This window comes from Heteronotia binoei, chromosome 8 (assembly GCF_032191835.1).
Source record: "Heteronotia binoei isolate CCM8104 ecotype False Entrance Well chromosome 8, APGP_CSIRO_Hbin_v1, whole genome shotgun sequence".
Lineage (NCBI taxonomy): Eukaryota > Metazoa > Chordata > Lepidosauria > Squamata > Gekkonidae > Heteronotia > Heteronotia binoei.
In genome coordinates this window covers 5,924,747-5,947,129 of record NC_083230.1, presented here as the reverse complement: position 1 = coordinate 5,947,129, position 22,383 = coordinate 5,924,747, and the positions used below count along the sequence as shown (strand labels likewise).

Below are 22,383 nucleotides of genomic sequence, written 5' to 3'. Positions count from 1 at the left end.
GCCAGTCCTAGCTTTCCATCTTATCGTTGGAGCAGAAAGTGCTTCAGAAGAGGCATCAACTCTGTGTCTTCAGGGAGAGTCCATCTGAGAACAGCTGCTTCCATCATAGGAAGATGCTTAGCTTAGAACTGCCCGACATTTGTGACTGGCTCCAGCCTCCGTGATAGCAGATTTTTGTTGGGGATTGCTGATGTTCTCAACATGGTAAAAGGGCCCACTCTCTCCTGACATAGAACTTTACAAAGTGCTTTTGGGGTGTGTGCAGACTACAGTGATTCTAGGATTTCCTTTTGTTTCAGCAAAGGCAAGCAGAATTGGAAGCAGCTCGGTTAGCCAAGGAGAAAGAAGAGGAAGAAAATAGACAACAAGCACTGCTGGTGAAGAAGGAGAAAGACATACAGAAAAAAGCAATTAAAAAGGAAAGACAAAAGCTGCGAACCATCTGCAAGGTATTTGGGTGTGGGTGGGTGTGTGGAGCGCTGTCATCACTTCTGACTTATGGTGACAGCATGAATTAATGTCCTTCAAAACATCCTATCGTTAACAACCATTTCCAGGTCTTGCAAACCAAGGACCTTTGTGGCTTCCTTGATGGAGTCAATGCATCCCATGTTGGCTCTTCCTCTCTTCCTTCTGCCTTCCACTGTTTCAGTGAGTCTCGTCTTCTCATCATGTGACCAAAGCACAATATCTTCAGTTGAGTCATTTTAGCTTCTAGGGAGAGTTCAGGCTCGATTTGATCGAGAACCCACTTAATGTCTTTTTGGCAGTCCACAGTATCTATAAAACTTTACTCCAACACCATATTTCAAGAATATTTCTTCCCATCAGCCTTCTTCATTGTCCAGCTTTCATGCCTGTACATAGCAATGGGGAATACTATGGCAAGAATTAACTTGATCTTGTTGGCCAGAGCCACATCCTTACACTCAAGGGTATGCTAGCTCTTTCATGGCTGCCTTCTACAGTCTCAATCTCCTTCAGATTTTTTGGCTGCAGTCTCCCTTTTAGTCAGTGATGGAGCCATGGAACAGAAACTTTTGGAAAATTTCCATTTCTTCATCATGAACCTTAAAGCTGTATAATTCCCAGTAGTCGTTTCTTTTGACTTCTTGATGTTCAGCTACAATCTGGCTTTGGCACTTTCTGCTTTTAACCTTCCTCAGTAATTGTTTCCAGTCTTTACTGTTTTCTGATGGAAATGTGGTGCAATCTGTATATCTCAAATAGTTGTTCCTTCCACCAGTTTTCACTGTTCCTTCATCTGACCCAATTTTCCTTATTATATGTTTAATATTCTGCATACAGATTGAAGAGAGAGGGAGATAATGCATCCTTGTCTGACACCTTTGCTGATTGGAAACCATTCTGTTTGTCCCTATTCTGTCGCAGCTGCCCCTTATCTGGACTGCAGGTTGCACATCGAAACAATCAGATGCTGCGGCACACCCATTTCCTTTCAAACCAACCATAGCCTTTCATGATCCACACAGTCAAAAGCTTTGCTGTAATTTGTGGAACAAGCTGATTTTCTTTTGAAATTTGGTTTTTACGGCAGCGTAAATGTAGACATTTCATGTTTTCCAGCTCTCAAATCCTTGAACATTGGTCTGGAATAGGGGTGCTATTCTACTAAAAGGGGGGACTTGGAATCCATACCTCATTTACATTTTACACTTCTCATTTAAAATATTATAGCCTTGCTTTCATCAAGGCGAAAATATCACTATGCAACTTATGCAGGTTACCTCAGTTGATAGGATTTCAGCCTTAGTATCTCTTCTTTAAATCATATCTTCATGAGAGTGTGTTCTGTTGAGCTTAGTTCAATAAACGTTTGAGTAGGCCTTCTTATTATTGCATCGTAAACTGAACTGCACTAATCACATGAACAAAATCACTAGTCTTGCTTTCTACTGATGTTCAGCTTGCCTTGGACAGACAACCCTTCATAATGGCTCTCTGAGGTGTGTGAATGTGCAGACAGAGGAAGAGCACTTACCTTTAGAGTTTGGGCTATAAAGAAACCCACACAGAAATGCTCACTTCTGCTTTTCCCCCCTAATTGTTTTAACTGAGAGCCTATTCAGTGTACCAAGTCAAGATTGCTGACTGCTCAAAGACATTGCTCTACCCATAATACATTCCTGTATTTTTCTAAATGTTTGAATTTTAAAAGTAAATACACATTAAATTAATTCTCATATCCACTTTTGCTAATATCCTCATTAATTTCATTTATTATTATCCATGATGGGCTGGAAAGCTGGGAGGTGCCCGGGGAGCCGTGGAGGGGACATGAGAGCTTTCCAGATGTTCCCTGGGTGCCTACCACCTGCTCCTTTTCTGAGCGCCATCTGGAAGCTCTGGGGCGCTCCATTTCCGGGCAGCTCTCTTCAGGACAGCTTGAAGCTGACCCAATCTGGCCGTCTGGTATCAGCCATAAAGGCAGAAGCTAAACGCAAAGCTGGCTATTACTTTTAAAGCCCTATATGGTCGAGGGCCTGCCTATCTGAGGGACCGTCTCTCCCCATACGAACCCCAGAGAGCACTGAGGTCAGTGGGAAAGAACCAGCTGAACATCCCTGGGCCGAGGGAGGCCAAATTGAAGAACACAAGGGAACGGGCCTTCTCTATCGCAGCTTCACACTTGTGGAATCAACTTCCAGATGAAGTGCGGGCCCTACGGAGTCTTGAGCAATTCCGCAGGGCCTGCAAGACTACTCTTTTCAAGATGGTCTTCGCTGAATGCTGAGTTAATGATAGATTTGCTGCTGTTGTATTCCACCATCAATTTATTAAAAACCTGAAATTTAGCACCATAAATGTTAATTTTAATTGGAATGTTGATTTAAACGATGGTTTTATAATATAGTATTTATTGAATTATATGATTTTATTGTATTATATTGAATTAATATGTGAGCCACCCTGAGCCTGCTTCGGCGGGGAGGGCGGGATATAAATAAATAGTATTATTATTATTATAAAACAGTAAAAATTCTTAATTAGCACTTATTTTAGTAATTCAAGGCAGTTTATAAAATAGAAGTATTTGCTTCCTTATCAGTTGAGCCAAAACAAAAACCTGGCCACTTTAAGAGTTATTTCATTAAAGCAATCTGGAGGAGAATGGATATATAAAATTTATCAGATCTTCCTGGAAATTTAGATAAAATGGGGGTAATCTGCTGGGAATAAATATCCTTATAAAGTAAGTGATGAAGTAACACATGTTCCGCTGTTTCTATGGCATTCATTTCACAAAAATATAAACATTGGGAATAAGAGAAACCTAGATATCGTGTTGCAACAGAGCTGAAGTAAAATGTCTAAATAGACCCAGAGTAAATGCTCTGCAGTATTTTGGAAATTCTAGGGCATAGAGATAATTTCCTGGAACAAAATTTTGACCATGATTCTCTACAGCTGGATAAGAGTGGACTCAGGTGCTATCAACTTAAAGAGGTATATCTCAAATTCTTTGATCTTTAGCCCTCAAGAGCCCAAGCTGACATAGAGCTGAAGGGACAAGATCGTAAGATTATAATTTCTTCTCATTGGCTTCCACCCAGCCTGATGAAAATTATTTAAGAGAATTAAAACAGCTAATCCAGGAGGGTTCAAATTTAAGTCAAAAGCACACCACTTGGTACTAATTGTGCGTGTTTAATGACGCTATGAGGAGGGCATTAGAAAATACAGCATGTGACACCAAATAAGGATATGAGAAATTTAGATATAGTAGCTTCCAGAATCAAAGCCAGTTTCTAAGACCATAAGAAGAGCCTTGCTGGATCAGACCAACAGTCCATCTAGTCCAGCATCCCGTCTCACACAGTGGTCAACCAGTTCCTCTGGAGGGCCAACTACAAGGCATAGATACCAAGACCTTCCCCTAGTTTGTTAGGCACTGGGATGCTTTCTGGAACAAGCCGGAGCTGTACAAAAGTGACGGTCTCCACTTGTCTCCGGATGGAACCAGGCTGCTGGCGCTTAAAATCAAAAAGGTGGCAGAGCAGTTTTTAAACTAAATCTTGGGGGAAAGCCGACAGGAGATGGAATGTCTCTGGTTCGGGAGGACTCGTCTCAAAGAGATGAAGGGTTGGCTTCTATTTTTCTACCGAGTAACGGATCAGAGTTGTCCACTGCGATGGTGACAAACAGTATGGACTGTCTGCTAGAGTCTCGAGGCGGCAGGAGAGAGGTGGCGGGCCTAGCTTGCTTGGGAAATTATAAATGTTTGTATGCAAATGCTAAAAGTGTCCGAAGTAAAATTGGTGAATTGGAATGTTTAGTGTTGGGAGAAAACATAGACATTGTGGGAATTTCAGAAACTTGGTGGAATGAGGAGAATCAGTGGGACACGGTGATTCCTGGATATAAGTTATATCGGAAGGATAGGGAGGGAAGGGTTGGAGATGGGGTGGCTCTGTATGTCAGAGAGGATATACGGTCCAGTAAGACTGAGGTCAGAGAATTAGATTCCCTTTTAGAAATGCTTTGGGTTGAAATAGAGGGCCCAAAAGGAAATTTAACTATGGGAGTTTGTTATCGCCCACCAAATCAAAAGAGAGGACGATTATAATATGATGGAGGGATTAAAGATAGCGGCTAAACGTAAAAACTGTGTCGTAATAGGTGATTTTAACTACCCGCAGATTGATTGGGTCAATATGTGTTCTGGTCGAGAGAAAGAGATTGAGTTTCTTGATGCTCTCAATGACTGTGCTATGGAGCAGATGGTCTCAGAACCTACCAGGGGTGGGGCGATCCTGGATCTGGTCCTAAGTAATGCCCAAGACTTGGTGAGAGACGTAAAAGTGATTGCGCCGCTTGGGAACAGTGACCATAATGTTATTGATTTCACCATTTGTATAAATAGGGAGTTGCCCAAAAAGACCGCCACAACCACATTTAACTTTAAAAGGGGTAAATTCTCTGAGATGAGGAGGCATGTGAGGAGGAAACTGAAAGGAAAGGTAAATACGGTCAAAACCCTTGGGGAAGCTTGGAGACTATTTAAAACTATAATCCTAGAAGCTCAGATAAAATACATACCACAAGTTAGGAAAGGCACAAACAGGTATAAGAAGAGGCCAGCATGGTTAACAAACAAAGTAATGGAAGCTGTAAAAGGTAAGAAGGACTCCTTTAAGCGGTGGAAAACCAGTCCAAGTGAGATTAATAAAAGGGAACACAGGCAGTGGCAAATCAAATGCAAGACTGTGATCAGGCAGGCAAAAAGGGACTATGAGGAGCATATTGCAAAAAACATAAAGACCAACAATAAAAATTTCTTCAAATATATTAGAAGTTGGAAACCAGCCAGGGAAGCAGTGGGGCCCTTGGATGACCATGGGGTAAAAGGATTACTGAAGGAGGATGGGGAAATGGCTGAGAAGCTGAATGCATTTTTTGCCTCCGTCTTCACCGTGGAAGATGAGAAGTGTTTGCCCGCCCCAGAACCACTAATATTGGAAGGGGTGTTGAAAGACCTGAGTCAGATTGAGGTGACAAAAGAGGAGGTCCTACAACTGATAGACAAATTAAAAAACTAATAAGTCACCGGGTCCGGATGGCATACATCCGAGAGTTCTGAAAGAACTCAAAGTTGAACTTGTGGATCTTCTAACAAAAATCTGTAATCTTTCATTGAAATCTGCCTCCGTTCCTGAGGACTGGAAGGTAGCAAATGTCACCCCCATCTTTAAAAAGGGTTCCAGAGGAGATCCGGGAAATTACAGGCCAGTCAGTCTGACTTCAATACCGGGAAAGTTGGTAGAAACCATTATCAAGGACAGAATGAGTAGGCACATTGATGAACACAGGTTATTGAGGAAGACTCAGCATGGGTTCTGCAAGGGAAGATCTTGCCTCACTAACCTGTTACAGTTCTTTGAGGGGGTGAACAAACATGTGGACAAAGGAGACCCGATAGATGTTGTTTACCTTGACTTCCAGAAAGCTTTTGATAAAGTTCCTCATCAAAGGCTCCTTAGAAAGCTTGAGAGTCATGGAGTAAAAGGACAGGTCCTCTTGTGGATCAAAAACTGGCTGAGTAATAGGAAGCAGAGAGTGAGTATAAATGGGCAGTCTTCGCAGTGGAGGACGGTAAGCAGTGGGGTGCCGCAGGGCTCGGTACTGGGTCCCATCCTCTTTAACTTGTTCATAAATGATTTAGAATTGGGAGTGAGCAGTGAAGTGGCCAAATTTGCGGATGACACTAAATTGTTCAGGGTGGTGAGAACCAGAGAGGATTGTGAGGAACTCCAAAGGGATCTGTTGAGGCTGGGTGAGTGGGCGTCAACGTGGCAGATGCGGTTCAATGTGGCCAAGTGCAAAGTAATGCACATTGGGGCCAAGAATCCCAGCTACAAATACAAATTGATGGGGTGTGAACTGGCAGAGACAGACCAAGAGAGAGATCTTGGGGTCATGGTAGATAATTCACTGAAAATGTCAAGACAGTGTGCGTTTGCAATAAAAAAGGCCAACGCCATGCTGGGAATTATTAGGAAGGGAATTGAAAACAAATCAGCCAGTATCATAATGCCTCTGTATAAATCGATTGTGCGGTCTCATTTGGAGTACTGTGTGCAGTTCTGGTCGCCACACCTCAAAAAGGATATTATAGCATTGGAGAAAGTTCAGAAAAGGGCAACTAAAATGATTAAAGGGCTGGAACACCTTCCCTATGAAGAAAGGTTGAAACGCTTAGGGCTCTTTAGCTTGGAGAAACGTCGACTGAGGGGTGACATGATAGAAGTTTACAAGATAATGCATGGGATGGAGAAAGTAGAGAAAGAAGTACTTTTCTCCCTTTTTCACAATACAAGAACTCGTGGGCATTCGATGAAATTGCTGAGCAGACAGGTTAAAACGGATAAAAGGAAGTACTTCTTCACCCAAAGGGTGATTAACATGTGGAATTCACTGCCACAGGAGGTGGTGGCATCCACAAGCATAGCCACCTTCAAGAAGGGGTTAGATAAAAATATGGAGCAGAGGTCCATCAGTGGCTATTAGCCACAGTGTGTGTGTGTGTGTGTGTGTATATATATATATATATATTTGGCCGCTGTGTGACACAGAATGTTGGACTGGATGGGCCATTGGCCTGATCTAACATGGCTTCTCTTATGTTCTTAGTGTTGCCTCCTGGCTCTGGGATTCAGAGAATCAGTGCCTCTGAACATGATGGTTTCATCAATGGCTAGTGCTCACTGATAAATCACTGTTGGAATATGGAGTTTTCCCTCGGCCCTGAGCCCGACTGGGGAGGGCAGGGTATAAATGCAAATAATAAATAAATAAATAAATAAAACGTAAGAAGAGCCCTGCTGGATCAGTCCAGTGGTACACTTAATTCTGTATACTTTTTAAATCTTTGCATTTTTAAAGGAAATACATGTTCATTTTAATGTTCTGCTTTTGCCATTATATAAGAACAGATCTTTCTCTCAGTAGAGACCTTCAGTTCCCAGTGTTTCTGTCACAAGATTTCTTGTGCGTAAACCAATTTTATTATTTTTGCAATATATTGAAAAAATATTCATCAAACATATACTTAAAGACATTAACCAATACACTACAAAATTTCCTCCTCCCCCCACCTCCTCTGTTTCATGACCTCCGCCGGTGTTTAAAATACTTACAAAAAGAAAATAAAGGTAAATGTCACAATTATAGAACCTTCACTAAAAGTTACAGTCACCTTAGCATGAGAGAAACAAAACCTATGCAATTATTATTATAATTAACCCTCTATTTGTCTCTTAATCTAGCCGTCTGCTAAATTACATAGTAAATCAAACCCCAATGTTTACAGCCTTATCTTCACATTAAAAATTCAATTAATGTCAAAAATCACTAAGTGTCTCTTCACTTTCCATTGTTTTTCAACATATTTTTGAAATTTCTCCCAGTCATCTTTAAATTTTTCTAAATTACAGTCTTTTAAGATTCTAGTGAGTTTGTCCATTTCACTCCAGTGTAGTACTTTTAGAAGATATTGGATTTATATCCCGCCCTCCACTCCGAAGAGTCTCAGAGCGGCTCACAATCTCCTTTATCTCCCTCCCCCACAACAGACACCCTGTGAGGTGGGTGGGGCTGTAGAGGGCTCTCACAGCAGCTGCCCTTTCAAGGACAACCTCTGCCAGAGCTATGGCTGACCCAAGGCCATGCTAGCAGGTGCAAGTGGAGGAGTGGGGATTCAAACCCGGTTCTCCCAGATAAGAGTCCGCACACTTAACCACTACACCAAACTGGCTTTTAAGATCCAGCCCCATATCTCTGGTATTTTATCTTGCTTCCACATTTGCGCATATAATGTACTCACAGCTGAAAGCAAATACCACACCATAGTCCTATCTCGCTTCGGAAAACTTTCCATTTGTAATCCCACTAGAAAAACATCTGGTGCTCTCTTAATATTATAACCCAAGGTTTTCAAAATCTCTTGCTGGATCAATTGCCAAAATTGTTTCACTTTTTCACAAGTCCACCACATATGGTAGAAAGAACCTTCATGCTTTTTACACTTCCAACACCTGTCTGATATTTCATTGTTCATTTTTGCCAATTTCTTAGGTGTCATATACCACCTGTACAGCATTTTCAAACAGTTCTCTTTTATATTATAACACGTCGATATTTTCATAGAGTTCTTCCATGGGTGTTCCCATGTCTCCATTTGTATTTCTTTATTCATATTAATTGCCCATTTTATCATTTGAGATTTCACTACTTCATCTTCTGTAGACCATTTCAATAAAAGCTTGTAAATCCTTGAAATCAATTTTTTGTCATTGCCCAGCAGCATTTTTTCCATTTCTGTTTGATCTTGTCTTATTCCTGTGTTTCTAATGTCATGCTCCACCAAGCTTTTAATTTGTTGCAGTTGGTACCTATTAAATTTATCCTGCAGTTCTTCCACCGGTTTTAGTTCCACCTTGCCTCCCTGTATTTTTAGCAGTTGTTTATATGATAGCCATTTATCTTCCAGTGGATCTGAAGACAACTTTATCACTTCTGTTGGCACAATCCATAGTGGTTTCCTCTCATCACCATATTTGTTATATTTTTTCTAAGTATTTAACAAGTTCCTTCTTATGTAATGATGTGAGAAAAATCCATCCATCTTCTCCTTTCCATAATACATATAGGCATGCCAACCAAAAATATTTCCATGGCCTTCTAATACCAATAATTTTCTATTAAGCAAAGTTATCCAGTCCTTGATCCATACCAAACAAACTGCAACATGATATAACTTAAAGTCAGGCAATTGGAAACCACCCCTTTCTTTCGCATCCGTCAGAATTTTCATTTTAATTCTTGGTTTTTTACCCGCCCATACAAATTCTGAAATCTTCTTTTGCCAAAAATTAAATTGTTTATTATCTTTCACTATTGGAATTGTTTGAAAAAGAAACAATCCTTGGTAGTACATTCATTTTAATTGCAGAGATCCTACCCAGCATAGACAAATTCAGTTTATTCCATTTTAACATATCATCTTCAATTTTACGCCAAAGCTTCTCATAATTGTTCTTATACAGATCAGTATTTCTCATCGTAATTTCTGCACCTAGGTACTTTACCTTTGAGGTAACTTCACATCCAGTTAAGCTTTGTAATTTTTTGTTTACTTAATGACAGATTCTTACTTAAAATTTTCAATTTTTCTTTATTTATGTAGAAACTCGCCAGTTCTCCATACTCTTAAATTTTGTTTAACAACAAGGGTGTCACTTTGTAATGGGTTTTCATTAATAAACATCGCATCATCTGCAAATGCCCTGTATTTGTAAGAAAAACCTTTCAGTTTCAGCCCTTCTATTTCTTTATCTTCCTTAATTTGCATCAACAAAATCTCTAAAGTAATTATGAATAGCAACAGAGATAGAGGGCAACCTTGTCTTGTTCCTTTGTTAATTGTCACTTGTTCTGTCAAATCTGCATTCACGCAGAGTTTGGCTTCTTGTTCTGTATAAATTGCCTTGACCATTCTTATAAAATCATCTCCCAATTTTAATTTCTCCATCACCGCAAACATAAAATCCCAATTCAGATTATCAAAAGCTTTCTCTGCATCAGCAAAGAATAATGCTACCTCTTTTTCTGGATGCTTTTTGTAATATTCCACAATGTCTATTACTGTTCTGATATTATCTCTTATTTATCTTCTGGGGAGAAAGCCTGCTTGCTCCTCTTGAATAAAAGTATTCACATGCTGTTTGAGTTGCTCTGCTAGTATTCTTGAAAATATTTTATAGTCATTAAGTAGTGAAATCGGTCTGTAATTTTTTACATTCGTGGCATCTCTATCTGCTTTTTGTATCAATGAAATAATAGCTTCCTTCCATGTGTTTGGCACTTTCCCATCTTGTCTAATATTATTCATCAATTTTTGAAGTTTTGGTGCTAATGTATCTGCCAGGACTTTATAAAATGTTGCTGAAAAACCATCAGGACCTGGTGCTTTACCTGATTTCACTGAACTAATTGCTGCTTCGACTTCTACTTTTTCAATTGGTTCATTTAAGATTTTTTCCATGTTTTCTGTTATGGGCTTTGCTTTTATTCTCTGCAAATATGCTTCTATTTTCTCTTTGTCCACTTGTTGACTTTTAAATAATTTAGCACAATATTTATAAAACTCCTTTTTAATTCCTCCTTGATCCACAATGTCTTTACCTTCCAATATAATTTTGTTTATAAATTTATTTTCCCTTTTTTTCTTCATTTGCCACACCAAATATTTCCCAGGTTTGTTAGCACCCTCAAAGGATTTCTGCTGCAATCTTTTTAGGTTACATTCCACCTCCTTATTCAATAGATACCTCAGTTGACTCTGTAATATTGAAATTTCCCGCAAAATTTTCTTTTTCCCCAGTTTTTTTTCCAATTCTTTTTCTTTTTTACTTATTTCTTTTAGTAAGTCCAGCATTTTTTCTCTTTGTCTCTTTTATCTTTATTGTTCAATGTAATTAGTATTCCTCTCATTACAGCTTTGTACGTGTCCCACACGGTTTGAAATTGAACATCCTGGTTTTCATTTGTTTGAAAGAAAGCTTTGGTTTCTTTTTCAAGAGATGTCACTACTTCCACTTTTTGCAATAAATCTTCGTTTATCCTCCATCTCCTCACCTTTTTCCTGTCTTTTGCCAGCCACATTAATGGATTATGGTCTGCACCTACTTTCGAAAGAATCTCTATTCTGTTTGTAATAAGTTCCAGATCTTTAGTAGACCATAACATGTAAATTCTTGAGGAGTTATGCCTTGCTGAAAAGAAAGTATAGTCACGTATATTAGGACTGAACTTCCTCCATACATCTTCCAGACTTCCTTGTTTTGTTAGTTCAAAGAGTGACTTTGGCAGTTTGCCATCTTTGTTTTTTCTCCCAGATCTATCCAAAGAATTCTTGATAGTTCTATTATCTGATCATATGTCACTTGATCTAGTTGTTGCATAATATCTTTGAAAAAAACATCCTTTGCCCTATTTGGGACATATAGTCCCAGTAACAACATTTTTTTCTCATTCATCAACACCTCCACTGCAACATATCTGCCTTCATCGTCCTTAAAAATCAGCTTTGGCTCCAATTCTTTTTTAAAATAAAAAATCACTCCCTTTTTTTTTCTTTAGCCAATGAGAAAAATTCCTCACCCAAAGATTTATTCCATAAAAATTTGTAATCCATTTGTTTAATATGTGTTTCTTGTAAACAAACTATATTACATTTTTGTTTTTTAATCCAATGAAATATTGCTTTTCTCTTTTGCAGTGAATTTAGTCCACTTACATTCCAAGAAATTCATTTGTAATCCATGGTAGTTCTTCAGTTATTCTATATCTCTGAATTCTTTATTGTCTGCAAAAAACCTTTCCATGCCTTGAGTATCTATTATTGTAATTCTCAGTCTTTTGTACTCAAAGATAAGACCTTCAGGTAGAATCCATCTATATCTTATTCCCTTCTCCCTTAGCTTGTCTGTTAATTTCTTGAACAGTCTTCTGTCATTTATGACCTTCCTTGGCAACTCCTTCATTATTCTTACTCTGCTTTCATCCAGTACTATTGCCTTTTCAAATTGTTGACTTAACGTCCTTCCCACAATGTCTCTTGTAGTAAATTTTACTGCCACATCCCTTGGCCCTGGAAACATAATCATATGAATGTCTCGTCTCATCAGGGTCATCTCCCATGAATTCAGCAATAATTGTTGAAATATAATACTTTAGGTCATCTTGTTCTTTTTCAGGCACATCTCTTAGACGAATCAAGTTTTCTGCAATCTTGTATTATTGCTTTCTTAATCTTCTTAATAGAGGCATCTTGATTTTTAACTTTAACTTCTATCTCCTGTATCTTCTGTGCTTTGCTTGTGACTCTTTCCTGAGATCCTCAATCTCTTTCTTAATCTCTTTCTTGACTTCCTCAGCACTAGAATTTCTTTCTTTAGTTAATTGTTTCTTGCTTTCAGTTATTAATTCTTTCATCACCTTCACCAGTCTTGCCTCCATAGCCTCCAATTGTTCTTGAACTTTAGCCATTTTTCCTTCTCCCAAAGAGCTTGCCCTCAAACGTGTAAGCCTTGGTCCCAGCTTTAGGTCATACATCACTGTCTTCCCATTGCACAGAATGGGCTCTAAAGTTGATTTCACCAATCCACAATCCAATGGCAGAATTCAATAGATGAGGGCTTGCCCTTTCCAACAAGCCCAAAATAGCCATCTTCCGAGCTTCCTAGCTCAAGATATTAATTTTTAAAGTTTGTATTTTATCCAAAATGGCAGCTGCGACTTTTCCAAGCCCCTTTTAAAAAAAGTTTTCCTTTCTCCAGTAGTCCTTAAATTTTGATTTCAAATATATAGTCCAAAATATTTTAGCTTTTGGGGATGATCCCTGTTGGTTTTGTTAATTTTTGAAGTCCCGTTCTGTTTTAAAAATTTAAAACCTTTGACCCTTCTTTAATGGCTGCCGATGTTTCTCTATGATCTCTGGTTCTAGAGATGGCCAGGAGGCTTAAATATTTCTTTTCTTTCAGTGTTTACTTCCTGACTTTCTGGCCGTGAAGTCTCGTTCTTGATGGTTGATAGTCTCACAATAGTTGTAAAATGTCACTTCATGTGTCGTCTTGAAGATCAGCAGCTCTGTTATGTCGGGGGATTTTTTTTCAAAACCACAGGTGACATCAGTTGTTTTTCTGCACTTTTCTGTTTGCCTTAAACTCCAAAAGTTCCAAATTTACCCCCTTCCTCTTCTTCTTAACTTTATACTCTTACAGTTAATTCCAGATCTTAATCCTTTTATTTTAAAAACCTTATTTTAGTCCCGGACTGATAGATAAAGATCTTTTACCTTAAAGAAAGTCTGTTCACCTTTACACCGTTCTCTTGACCTTCAGATGTTATTGTAATCCATAGAAAGTTGGAATCTTGATGAATTTATGTCAATTTAATGACCCCGGATACCCTTTGTAGATGATGGAATGCAATTCTTCACCGGGGACTCTTCAAAGCCGAAAAGAAAGCCTGCTGGGAATCCTCATAAGTCAAAGTAAATCCCTCAAAATTCTTCAAGCATGTCTTAGACATTTCCCTCACTGGAAAATGTAGGCAGCAGGCATTGGAATCGCCTTTTATGCCCAAAACAAAGGCTCCGGTCTGCTCCTCCTGAAAGAAGGTCAATTCTCCATGTTCCAACTCTGGAAGTCCCCTGTCACAAGATTTCTGCTATCAAAAACAAGTTCTCTGGGAGCAATTCTCTCTCTCAATCTTTTGTGGTCTTCTGTCTTTTGATATTTAGAATATCCTGGAAAACATTACATGTTTGAGACAATAAGATGAACACAGATATAAATAATAATAATTTTAAATGAAAATGTACATTTCATTGTTGGCTTCAGTGTGTGATTTTAATTTTTTGTAGATTTTGCTAGTCTTGTTGACATTTCTACAGTAAGTCATCTTAAGGTAGGCAATGCAGAAAATGAAACAATTCTTAAGGAGGAATGGCTTGAAAAAAGGTGTGAATTTGTCCCACAATTTATGGTGCTGTTCAGTTTCATCTCCAAACTTGTCTGAAAAGGCTGTGAAGAGGATGACTGACAATGATACATCATTATCATCAACATGTGAAGCAGTACTCATTGTTGCACATAAGTTGGTAGTGGGAACACAACAGTGCATGAATTCTCCCTTCTAATATAATTCAGGATCTGAACATGGCAAAAGTAAAAAATGAATTTTAAAAGATCTTGAAAATTGGCATTTGAATTCTAAAAGTAAATTTTGCCCACTTTTGAAAAGAGAAGTTAGTACAGGTTTTGAGCAGTGTGTTATCTGTGTAGATAGAATATGGCCACAGTCATAAAAGCAACAAAGTAATTACTTGGGAGATTGTGTGTATATCACATTTTCTTGTCTGAGGTATGTGTTGCTGTGCTTTCAGAACTGGAATTACTTTTCTGACAATGAGGCAGAGTGTGTTAAGATGATGGAGGAAGTGGAAAAACTTTGTGATCGTCTGGAATTAGCAAGGTATGCTTTCCTGACCTACACACCTATTTTTTTACCTTCAGCTTTCCACTAGATCTGAAATATCGTTCAATAATTTATTTTTAGTCTGCAGTGCTTGAATGAAGCACTTACCTCAACAACAAGGGAAGAAGGAAAGGCTGCTGTAGAAAAACAGGTAATTATAAATTATAAATCTTTCGTCCTGTAAGAGTGAATCAGAAAAATGAAAATACTAGGGCAATCCTATAGAGTCACATGAATACTGACTATGTACATTATGTTTAAGAAAGAACTTGCACAGGAAAACCAAGTTTTTGAAGAAGCTGCTTCCAGAGCTAATCTGGTTGCATTACTTTTGCCAAACCTGACCAAATTTAATTGTGTATATATGCAAAAGACAAACACTTTCTAGAAATTAGCATGTAAGCCTTTGTACACAGCACTGTTGCAATCTCAGTGGGGTATGCAAGAGGGGAAAAATTTGACACTGCTGTTATTTCTCAGGAACGATGGAGGTAACGTGGAACCTCTGAGCCCTTTAAGAACATAGAAGAGGGAAAGGTTGTGGCTCTGTGGTAGAGCATGTGCTTGGCACACAGAAGCTCCTAAGTCCAATCCCTGCCTTCTCTAGTTAAAAGATCAGGTGACAGCTGATGTGAGACCTGTGTTTAACACCTCAGATAGCCGGTTGGAGTGGGCAGTACCAGCCTTGATGGATCAATGGTCAGATTCGGTGTGAGGCAGCTTCATGTATCTAAAGTGTTGCTGAATCAGACCAGTAGTCCTTCTGGTGTAGCATTCTGTCACACAGAGGCCAGCCAGTTATTCTGGTGGGCCAACAACAGGGCTTAGATGTCAAAGCTTTCCCTGCTTAATGCCTCTTCCATCACTGGGGCTAGTAGTCACTGATGCATCACTGATTGAATAAAGTAGTATTTCCCGCTGTCTGTCCTGAATCTTTTGTCCAACACCTTCATTGAATGCCCCCTAAGAGAGGAAGAACAAGTTCTCTCTCCCCCTTGCGTAACTTTATAAACCTCTACCATGTCTTTTCCCTAAACTAGAAAGTCCCAGTCTCTTTAGCCTCTCTTTGTAGGAAAAGTGCTCCAGCTCCTTGATCATCTTAATTGCCATCCTCTTCCCTTTTCCAACTCTGGTAATACCTTTTTTATAAATAGGGAGAAAAACTGCACCCAGTATTCCAAAAGAGGCTGCACTATAGATCTATACACATGCACATATCTACGGCTTCTAGATGGAAAGTTCTTGTGTGTGAATATGGTTTGAATGCTGTGTTTTTGTAGGAAAGATTTTATTCCCCCAACAAAATGATTATTGACTGAAAGGAGGAAAACATTTTTAGCAGAGTGGCTTGTCAGAACTTCAGTGTGGTCTGTATGCAGTATAGCAACAAACATGACCAGTGTGGCACTCACACATGGTGAACTCCTTTATAAACTGATGATAAAATTTCTTCTTTCAGTGGCCTTGAGAATCAGCAATCAGTTCAACTCGTTCTATTATGTGTGATGTCTTTGACCAAATCCCAGAAAAAATCTTAATCATTTTGAGAATTTTATTAGCAGACATTCTAGGGTCAGAAAGGTTACTTTTATTGCTCTGCAGAAGCTATCTTTATTTATACGCACACACACACGAATGTACTTGCGCGCAAATTCTGTTTGCATGGGATACCAACCAACTTCTCCTACAGTGATTATTTGAACAAAATAAGCCAGGAAATTTGTAACAGTTGCCTAGTAGCTTGGACCGAAGAGTTTTGTTTGCAGAACTTCATTACCAGAATGTCTGTTTTTTTATATTCACATAGATAGAAGAAGTAAATGAACAAATAAGAAAAGAGAAAGAAGAAGCAGATGCTCGTTTGCGACAGGCAACAAGAAGTTCTGAGAAATCAACCAGTGGAGGTGGTGGTGGAAGTAAGAACTGGTCAGAAGATGACTTGCAGTTGCTTATTAAAGCTGTAAACCTCTTCCCTGCTGGGACTAATTCAAGGTATGTATACATTTGTAAAAAGTATATGCGCATGGGTGTGAATTTATGTTCTTGCCCTTCCATCTGGAATGTTCCATCAAGCCACAGCTGGTCTTTATTAGATAAGAATTTTCAGAAATCAGTTCAAAGGTATCTTGGACATACAGAAGAAGTATTCTATCTTTGGGTCTTCATAAATCAGCTATCAACTGGAATGATTTTATCTTGCCATTTTTCTCTTCAAACAATACTCCATGTCACTAACTCCAGGAAATGAGTTGAATATCAGTGCATTTTCCAAGGGAAATCCTTTCCACCTTCAGCTGTCAATGTATTGCTTAAAAGTTGTTTTTAAGGCTATTGTATGATTGGCAATTGCTAAGTGTATACCTGAAGCAAAGTCACAATTTTATTAAAAAATTATCCACCCTAAAATAATATAGTTTCATCCTGCAAGCATTTTTATTTGTGGATTTTTTAAAAACCCAAATTCCTTGCAAATGCCATGGTACTTTTTAACTGGTTGAAAGCATAGACATACTTTTTTCAGAAACATTTGTAAACTGTTCTTTTTCTTGTGCACATGTAGGTGGGAAGTTATTGCCAATTATATGAATTTGCACTCTACTGCTGGAATAAAACGAACGGCAAAAGATGTCATCAACAAAGCAAAGAGCCTCCAGAAACTTGGTATCTTTAATCTTTGTAAGATGGTCTGCATGCTTCTATTTTATGTACAACTGAATTGAACTTTCATTTTACAAACTTGTTTTGGATGCCAATCCCCCCACCTTGCTAAATTGTGAGAGTAAAATTCCTGCACTCCTCCGATCTACAATGAACAAGAAAACACACTGTGCAAAAATGTCAGTCGTTTTTAAATACTATATTATTAACTATATAAATCTATGTCATCACAAATACTACTCATAATCTTAGTACAAAAACACTTGTTCTTTTGCAATTCCACTTTGCATTCCAAAACAATGTATATTGGTAAACCAAACAGTGTTCCAACAAAACCCAAATAAACTATCTTGAGACCAACTTGGTTGAGTGATGTAAATCCTTTCTCCAAGACTTTTAAATAATAAATTTTCATGATCCAACAGAAACCCAGTTAAAGTCTGTTTCAAAGTTTTTCTCAAGAATCATAAGTTTCCTGCTCATTTCTCTGTGTCCTCCTGCAAATATTGTAATGAAGCCAATCAAAGTGGTGGGTCACTTTAAACACAGGCATTGTTCCCTTTGCTCTTTATCAATGGAAATTAAAGAACTGGCACATTCATGGGAACTTACGATAAGGTTAAAATGCTTTTCTAACTGTAACACTAAAAAGATAGTGTATTTAATCAAATGTCCCCGTAATTTATTCTACATAGGTAGCAGCAATAGATCGATTAAAAACTAGAATTTTAGAACACAAATTCTAAACAGAGTTTTTGAGGTACCATTAGTCTGTTTTGCAGATAAACAACATGCACCTGAGGATTTACTGTTTTGTGTTCTATATAGGTTTACACCACCTCTTTATAATCATTCAGATTGTTCAAAAATTCTATTATGTCAGGAAGCCTTTTTAATATATAGGTTACATTGGTTTCTTCAAAGAACTTTGTGGCCATTGTAAAGTTGGTACTGTGTCTTTAATTGTGAAATTCTCTGAATGCACCTGAATTCAGGAGTTGATTGAAAATGAATTGCTTGCATTTACAATGGTATCATAGGCTCTGAGAACACTTTATCATTACTAGTAAAACTGGGGGTTGTTCCACTGCAAAGAATGGAAAATGAATTTCCTGTGTAAATTTTGGAGATATTTTATAATGTTCATCTCTATTTGTGTGTTGTGTGTGTAGAGAAAGAGTGCTAATTTTTAGATGTGATCAGAATAACCTGAAGAATTTTGATTAGTTGGTTCAGAATATCCAGAGCAAGGATGTCAAACTAATTTGTTCTAAGGGCCAGATCTGACATAAATGAGACCTTGTTGGGCCATGCTATGCCGGACTTGGCCGTATGTGTACCTATTTAGGATTAGGTAGCAGAGATATAAACTTTTTAAAGGACACAGACAAACATGACTACATTTTATTAAAACTTAAAGCATGCTTAAAACATTAGTACTTGTTGGTCTTAAAGGTGCTTTCTTCGTATTTCTCCCATGGAATCCAGGAAACTGGGCAAAGGAAGCTCTGGCTCTTTCCCTCCCTCCCCAGGGGATCAGGAGGGGGAGCAGCCTCAACCAATGGAGAAAATTGCTCTGTAGTTCCTGTGCGATTGAGCAAGCCTTGCAAAGCAAGCTGAGATGCAGAAGGAAGCAAGAGAGAGGGAGAAGGAAGCAGACAAGAGCCAGTTGCTCAGGGACCTGAGAGGAGTTCTCCTGAGGCCTGATTCGGCCCCCGGGTTGCATGTTTGACACCCCTGGTCTAGAAGAATACTGAAACACTGCAAGAATGCTATCTGAACAACTTAAAGAGAGTTTTGATTTACTTCATTACAATATTTGAAGGAGGCTATGGAGAATTATAGCACTGGAAAAAGTCAAAAAAAGGGCAACTAGAATGATTAAAGGGTTGGAACACTTTCCCTATGAAGAAAGGTTAAAACGCTTGGGGCTCTTTAGCTTCAACTGAAGGGTGACATGATTTACAAGATTATGCATGGAATAGAGAAGGTAGAGAAAAAAGTACTTTTCTCCCTTTCTCACAATACAAAAACTTGTGGACACTCCATGAAATTGCTGAGCAGTTAGATTTGAATGGATAAAAGGAAGTATTTCTGGTGGTGACAGCTACATGCATAGATGGCTTCAAGAGGAGATTGGTTAAACATTGAGCAGAGGTCCATCAGTGGTATCAGCCAGTGTATTGATGGAACTCTCTTGTCTTGGGCCAGTGATGCTTTGTATTCTTGGTGCTTGGGGTAGCAACAGTGGGAGGGCGTCTGATGTCCTGATCCCAATAGTGGACCTCCTGATGGCAGCTGGGTTTTTTAGTCACTGTGTGACAGTGTTGGACTGGATGGGCCATTGGTCTGAACCAACATGGCTTCTCTTATGTTCTTATGATCAGGAAGCTTATGATTCCAGAGGAAAACTTTGAAATGGACTTTAACTGGGTGTTTGTTGGATCACAAAAATTTATTATCTAGAAGTCTTAGAGAAAGGATTTACATCACACAACCAAGTTGGACTCAAGACAAAGTTTGTTGATTCAGGTTTTGTTGGAACATTGTTTGGCTTACCAATATGCATTGATTTATATGGTTAACAATGCATAGTTTTTAAAGGTATTCTAGTTGATTGGCAACATTTTTGTGTGGTATGTTTTGTTGTTTATTATAGTTACCATTCAATCGTGGTCCCCATCTACTTATAATCCTCCATTCTGTGGCATGTGGCTTGCCTGCATTGCTAGCCACCCCTGTTAATTTCCACCCCCTAATTAGGGGCAGATGTGGCTATGTAATGTGGGTGGGGACTTGGGCATGTTCCTTTGTGCTCTGCTAGAATTTTGAGAAGTGTGATGAAACCTACCGCAGCCTGCTGTGCTCTTCTATGGTCTAGAGCCCCAGGACTGTCCGGGTGGGGAGGTGGGGTCTGCAGAGGAAGGATGGAAAGAAGTAGAAATCTGTCACAAGTATAAATACTTTAGCATCTGGCCTAGTGTAAATAAAATTCAGACTATTGTAGAGATAACTGCCTGTGTTCACGAGAGGGAGCCAATTCAAGCATCACTGTTGTTGGCAGAAGGTACTAGGCTCAGTGGCTCCCAAATGAAAAAGGCAAAGAAAATGTTGCAGTCTTGTTTGTGCTGCTCATTGGAATTATGCCGATGGGTAATCCACGTGCTGAACTCCCCTGTTGTATTTGAGAAAGACAAAGAGGAAGGGAGTGCTAAATCCACACTTAGGGATCACTGATCATGGCCAAGTTAAACCCGATCAGACATTCACTAATCGAAGAAGTGAACTGCCTTTCAGTTGCTTTCCCTGTTGTGGAACAAAAATGAAGAGCCAATGTGATATAGTAGTTAGCGTTGAATAAGGATTGACAGATCCTGGTTTGAATCCCCTCTGCCATAGAAGCTTGCTGGGTGGTGACCTTGGTCCAGTCGCCTACATTCAACCTCACAGGTTGTTGTGAGAATAAAACGGAGGGGAGAATGATGTAAGCTGTTTTGGGCTCTTACTAGGGACCCAAAAAATAGGTAAATAAATAGACAAATGAAGAGGCCTTGTCCATGATTCATATGGCTTAAATCTAGACTCTTTGTATGGGGAAACCTGCAGTTGCCAATATAAGGTGATTCTCATAATTCAGTGTAGAAGTAAAAAAAATTCTGGATCTAAACATTCTATAAAGCTTTCTTACAATGAGCCCATTTAAAGCAAGCTTAAATTTCTAAATGCCAGTCCAGTTTCTGTCAAATGTCTGTTTGGGCCATGGTATATTTTGTACTGAGATCAGCTAGTCAGTCTCTTCTTTTTTCCAGACCCCCATCAGAAGGATGATATCAACAAAAAGGCTTTTGATAAATATAAAAAAGAACATGGTGTTGTGCCACAGACAGAGATTGCTACACCATCCGAACGGTTTGAAGGTAAATATGAAAAGAACTCTTTTTCAATATTCTGGAAAGTAGTCTGCTCTTAAATCACACTTGGTTAGGATATGTGCCTACCAAAGATTCTTCAGTATTTTATCAAGATCACAGTAGCAATAACCAGAACAGGTCATCTGTACTTTAGTGCCAGTTTGATTTTTGTCTGTGAAACCCACTTCTAAATTAATTGAAACTCTTGGGGTGCCAGATGAGCTGTGATCTCTCTCTAGAGGTAATAAATAAATTCCTGTAGTCCAGTGTTTATACAGTTGTGGGCAGAAGATGTGCTAGAAGATGATCACACATCTCTGAAGGTATAAAGCTTACTGAACTGCAAAAAAGCTATTCATTTCCTCTGTCCCAGGAGCTTGAACTAAAGGCAGCCATTTGGTGAACTAGAAAGTTGCCAGTAGAACTTCTGTAGATCTATCTTTCATTCAGGATTTGTTTGTGTAACCATTTAATTTTCATATTTATTGCATTCTTTACCAGTGCCATTTACAGACTCTTCTCCTTGGACCACAGAAGAGCAAAAACTTTTAGAACAAGCTTTGAAGACCTATCCAGTGAATACTCCTCAAAGATGGGAGAAAATAGCAGCTTCTGTTCCAGGCCGCTCTAAAAAAGACTGCATGAAGCGATATAAGGTAAGCAAATGCTGTTCCTGGTTTTAGCATTATTAGACATGGAGAAAAATGCTTACAGCACATAAATGTTCTCTTTCACAACAATCTTTACTCCCTCTTTGGCATTACAGAAACAGCAACTTTTCCTTGGGCAAAGACTTGTGCCCAAAGTTAACAGTTGTTTGCTGAGAATCATCATTAGCAACTCTACTTCTCTAGGCTACTCCAGATGGCACAGCAAACTGAAGAGTAGTTTTCCACAGCAGGATAAAAGCTATCAATCTGAGATTGGCTACAGTACATTGCTGGCTCCCAGACAGCCTTACTTAGGGAAGTTCTGGGGAAATCTGTGCCATAAGTGAATTCATGTTAAGAGCCTCCTTCGTAATTAAAGGTGTGTGGGTAGGAAGAAGCATCTCTACAAGAAAAACGGGCCACTCTGTGGACAGAGCAGGATACTGTGCTTATGCTCACTTCAGCTGTGTGCTGCTTAGGTTAGAAGCCAGCAAGGGTGACTGTTCAGATCAGTGAGAGCAAAAAGGTTCAAACTCCAGCCAGCCAGAAACAGTCACTCACCACTGGAAATTATCAGGACCTTCCCAGGAAGTGCTGTTAGT

At 38.9% G+C, this 22,383-nt stretch overlaps 1 protein-coding gene across 1 annotated transcript in view; it reads left to right on the top strand.

The window, feature by feature from the left end:
* DNAJC2 (DnaJ heat shock protein family (Hsp40) member C2) overlaps positions 1-22,383 on the top strand; it is a 58,072-nt gene that overhangs the window by 35,512 nt on the left and 177 nt on the right. The window contains exons 10-16 of the mRNA XM_060244692.1: positions 300-449; positions 14,471-14,559; positions 14,644-14,713; positions 16,370-16,554; positions 17,123-17,223; positions 21,030-21,137; positions 21,633-21,787. Coding sequence (XP_060100675.1) covers positions 300-449; positions 14,471-14,559; positions 14,644-14,713; positions 16,370-16,554; positions 17,123-17,223; positions 21,030-21,137; positions 21,633-21,787 — 858 coding nt within the window. The remainder of the gene's footprint in view (positions 1-299; positions 450-14,470; positions 14,560-14,643; positions 14,714-16,369; positions 16,555-17,122; positions 17,224-21,029; positions 21,138-21,632; positions 21,788-22,383) is intronic.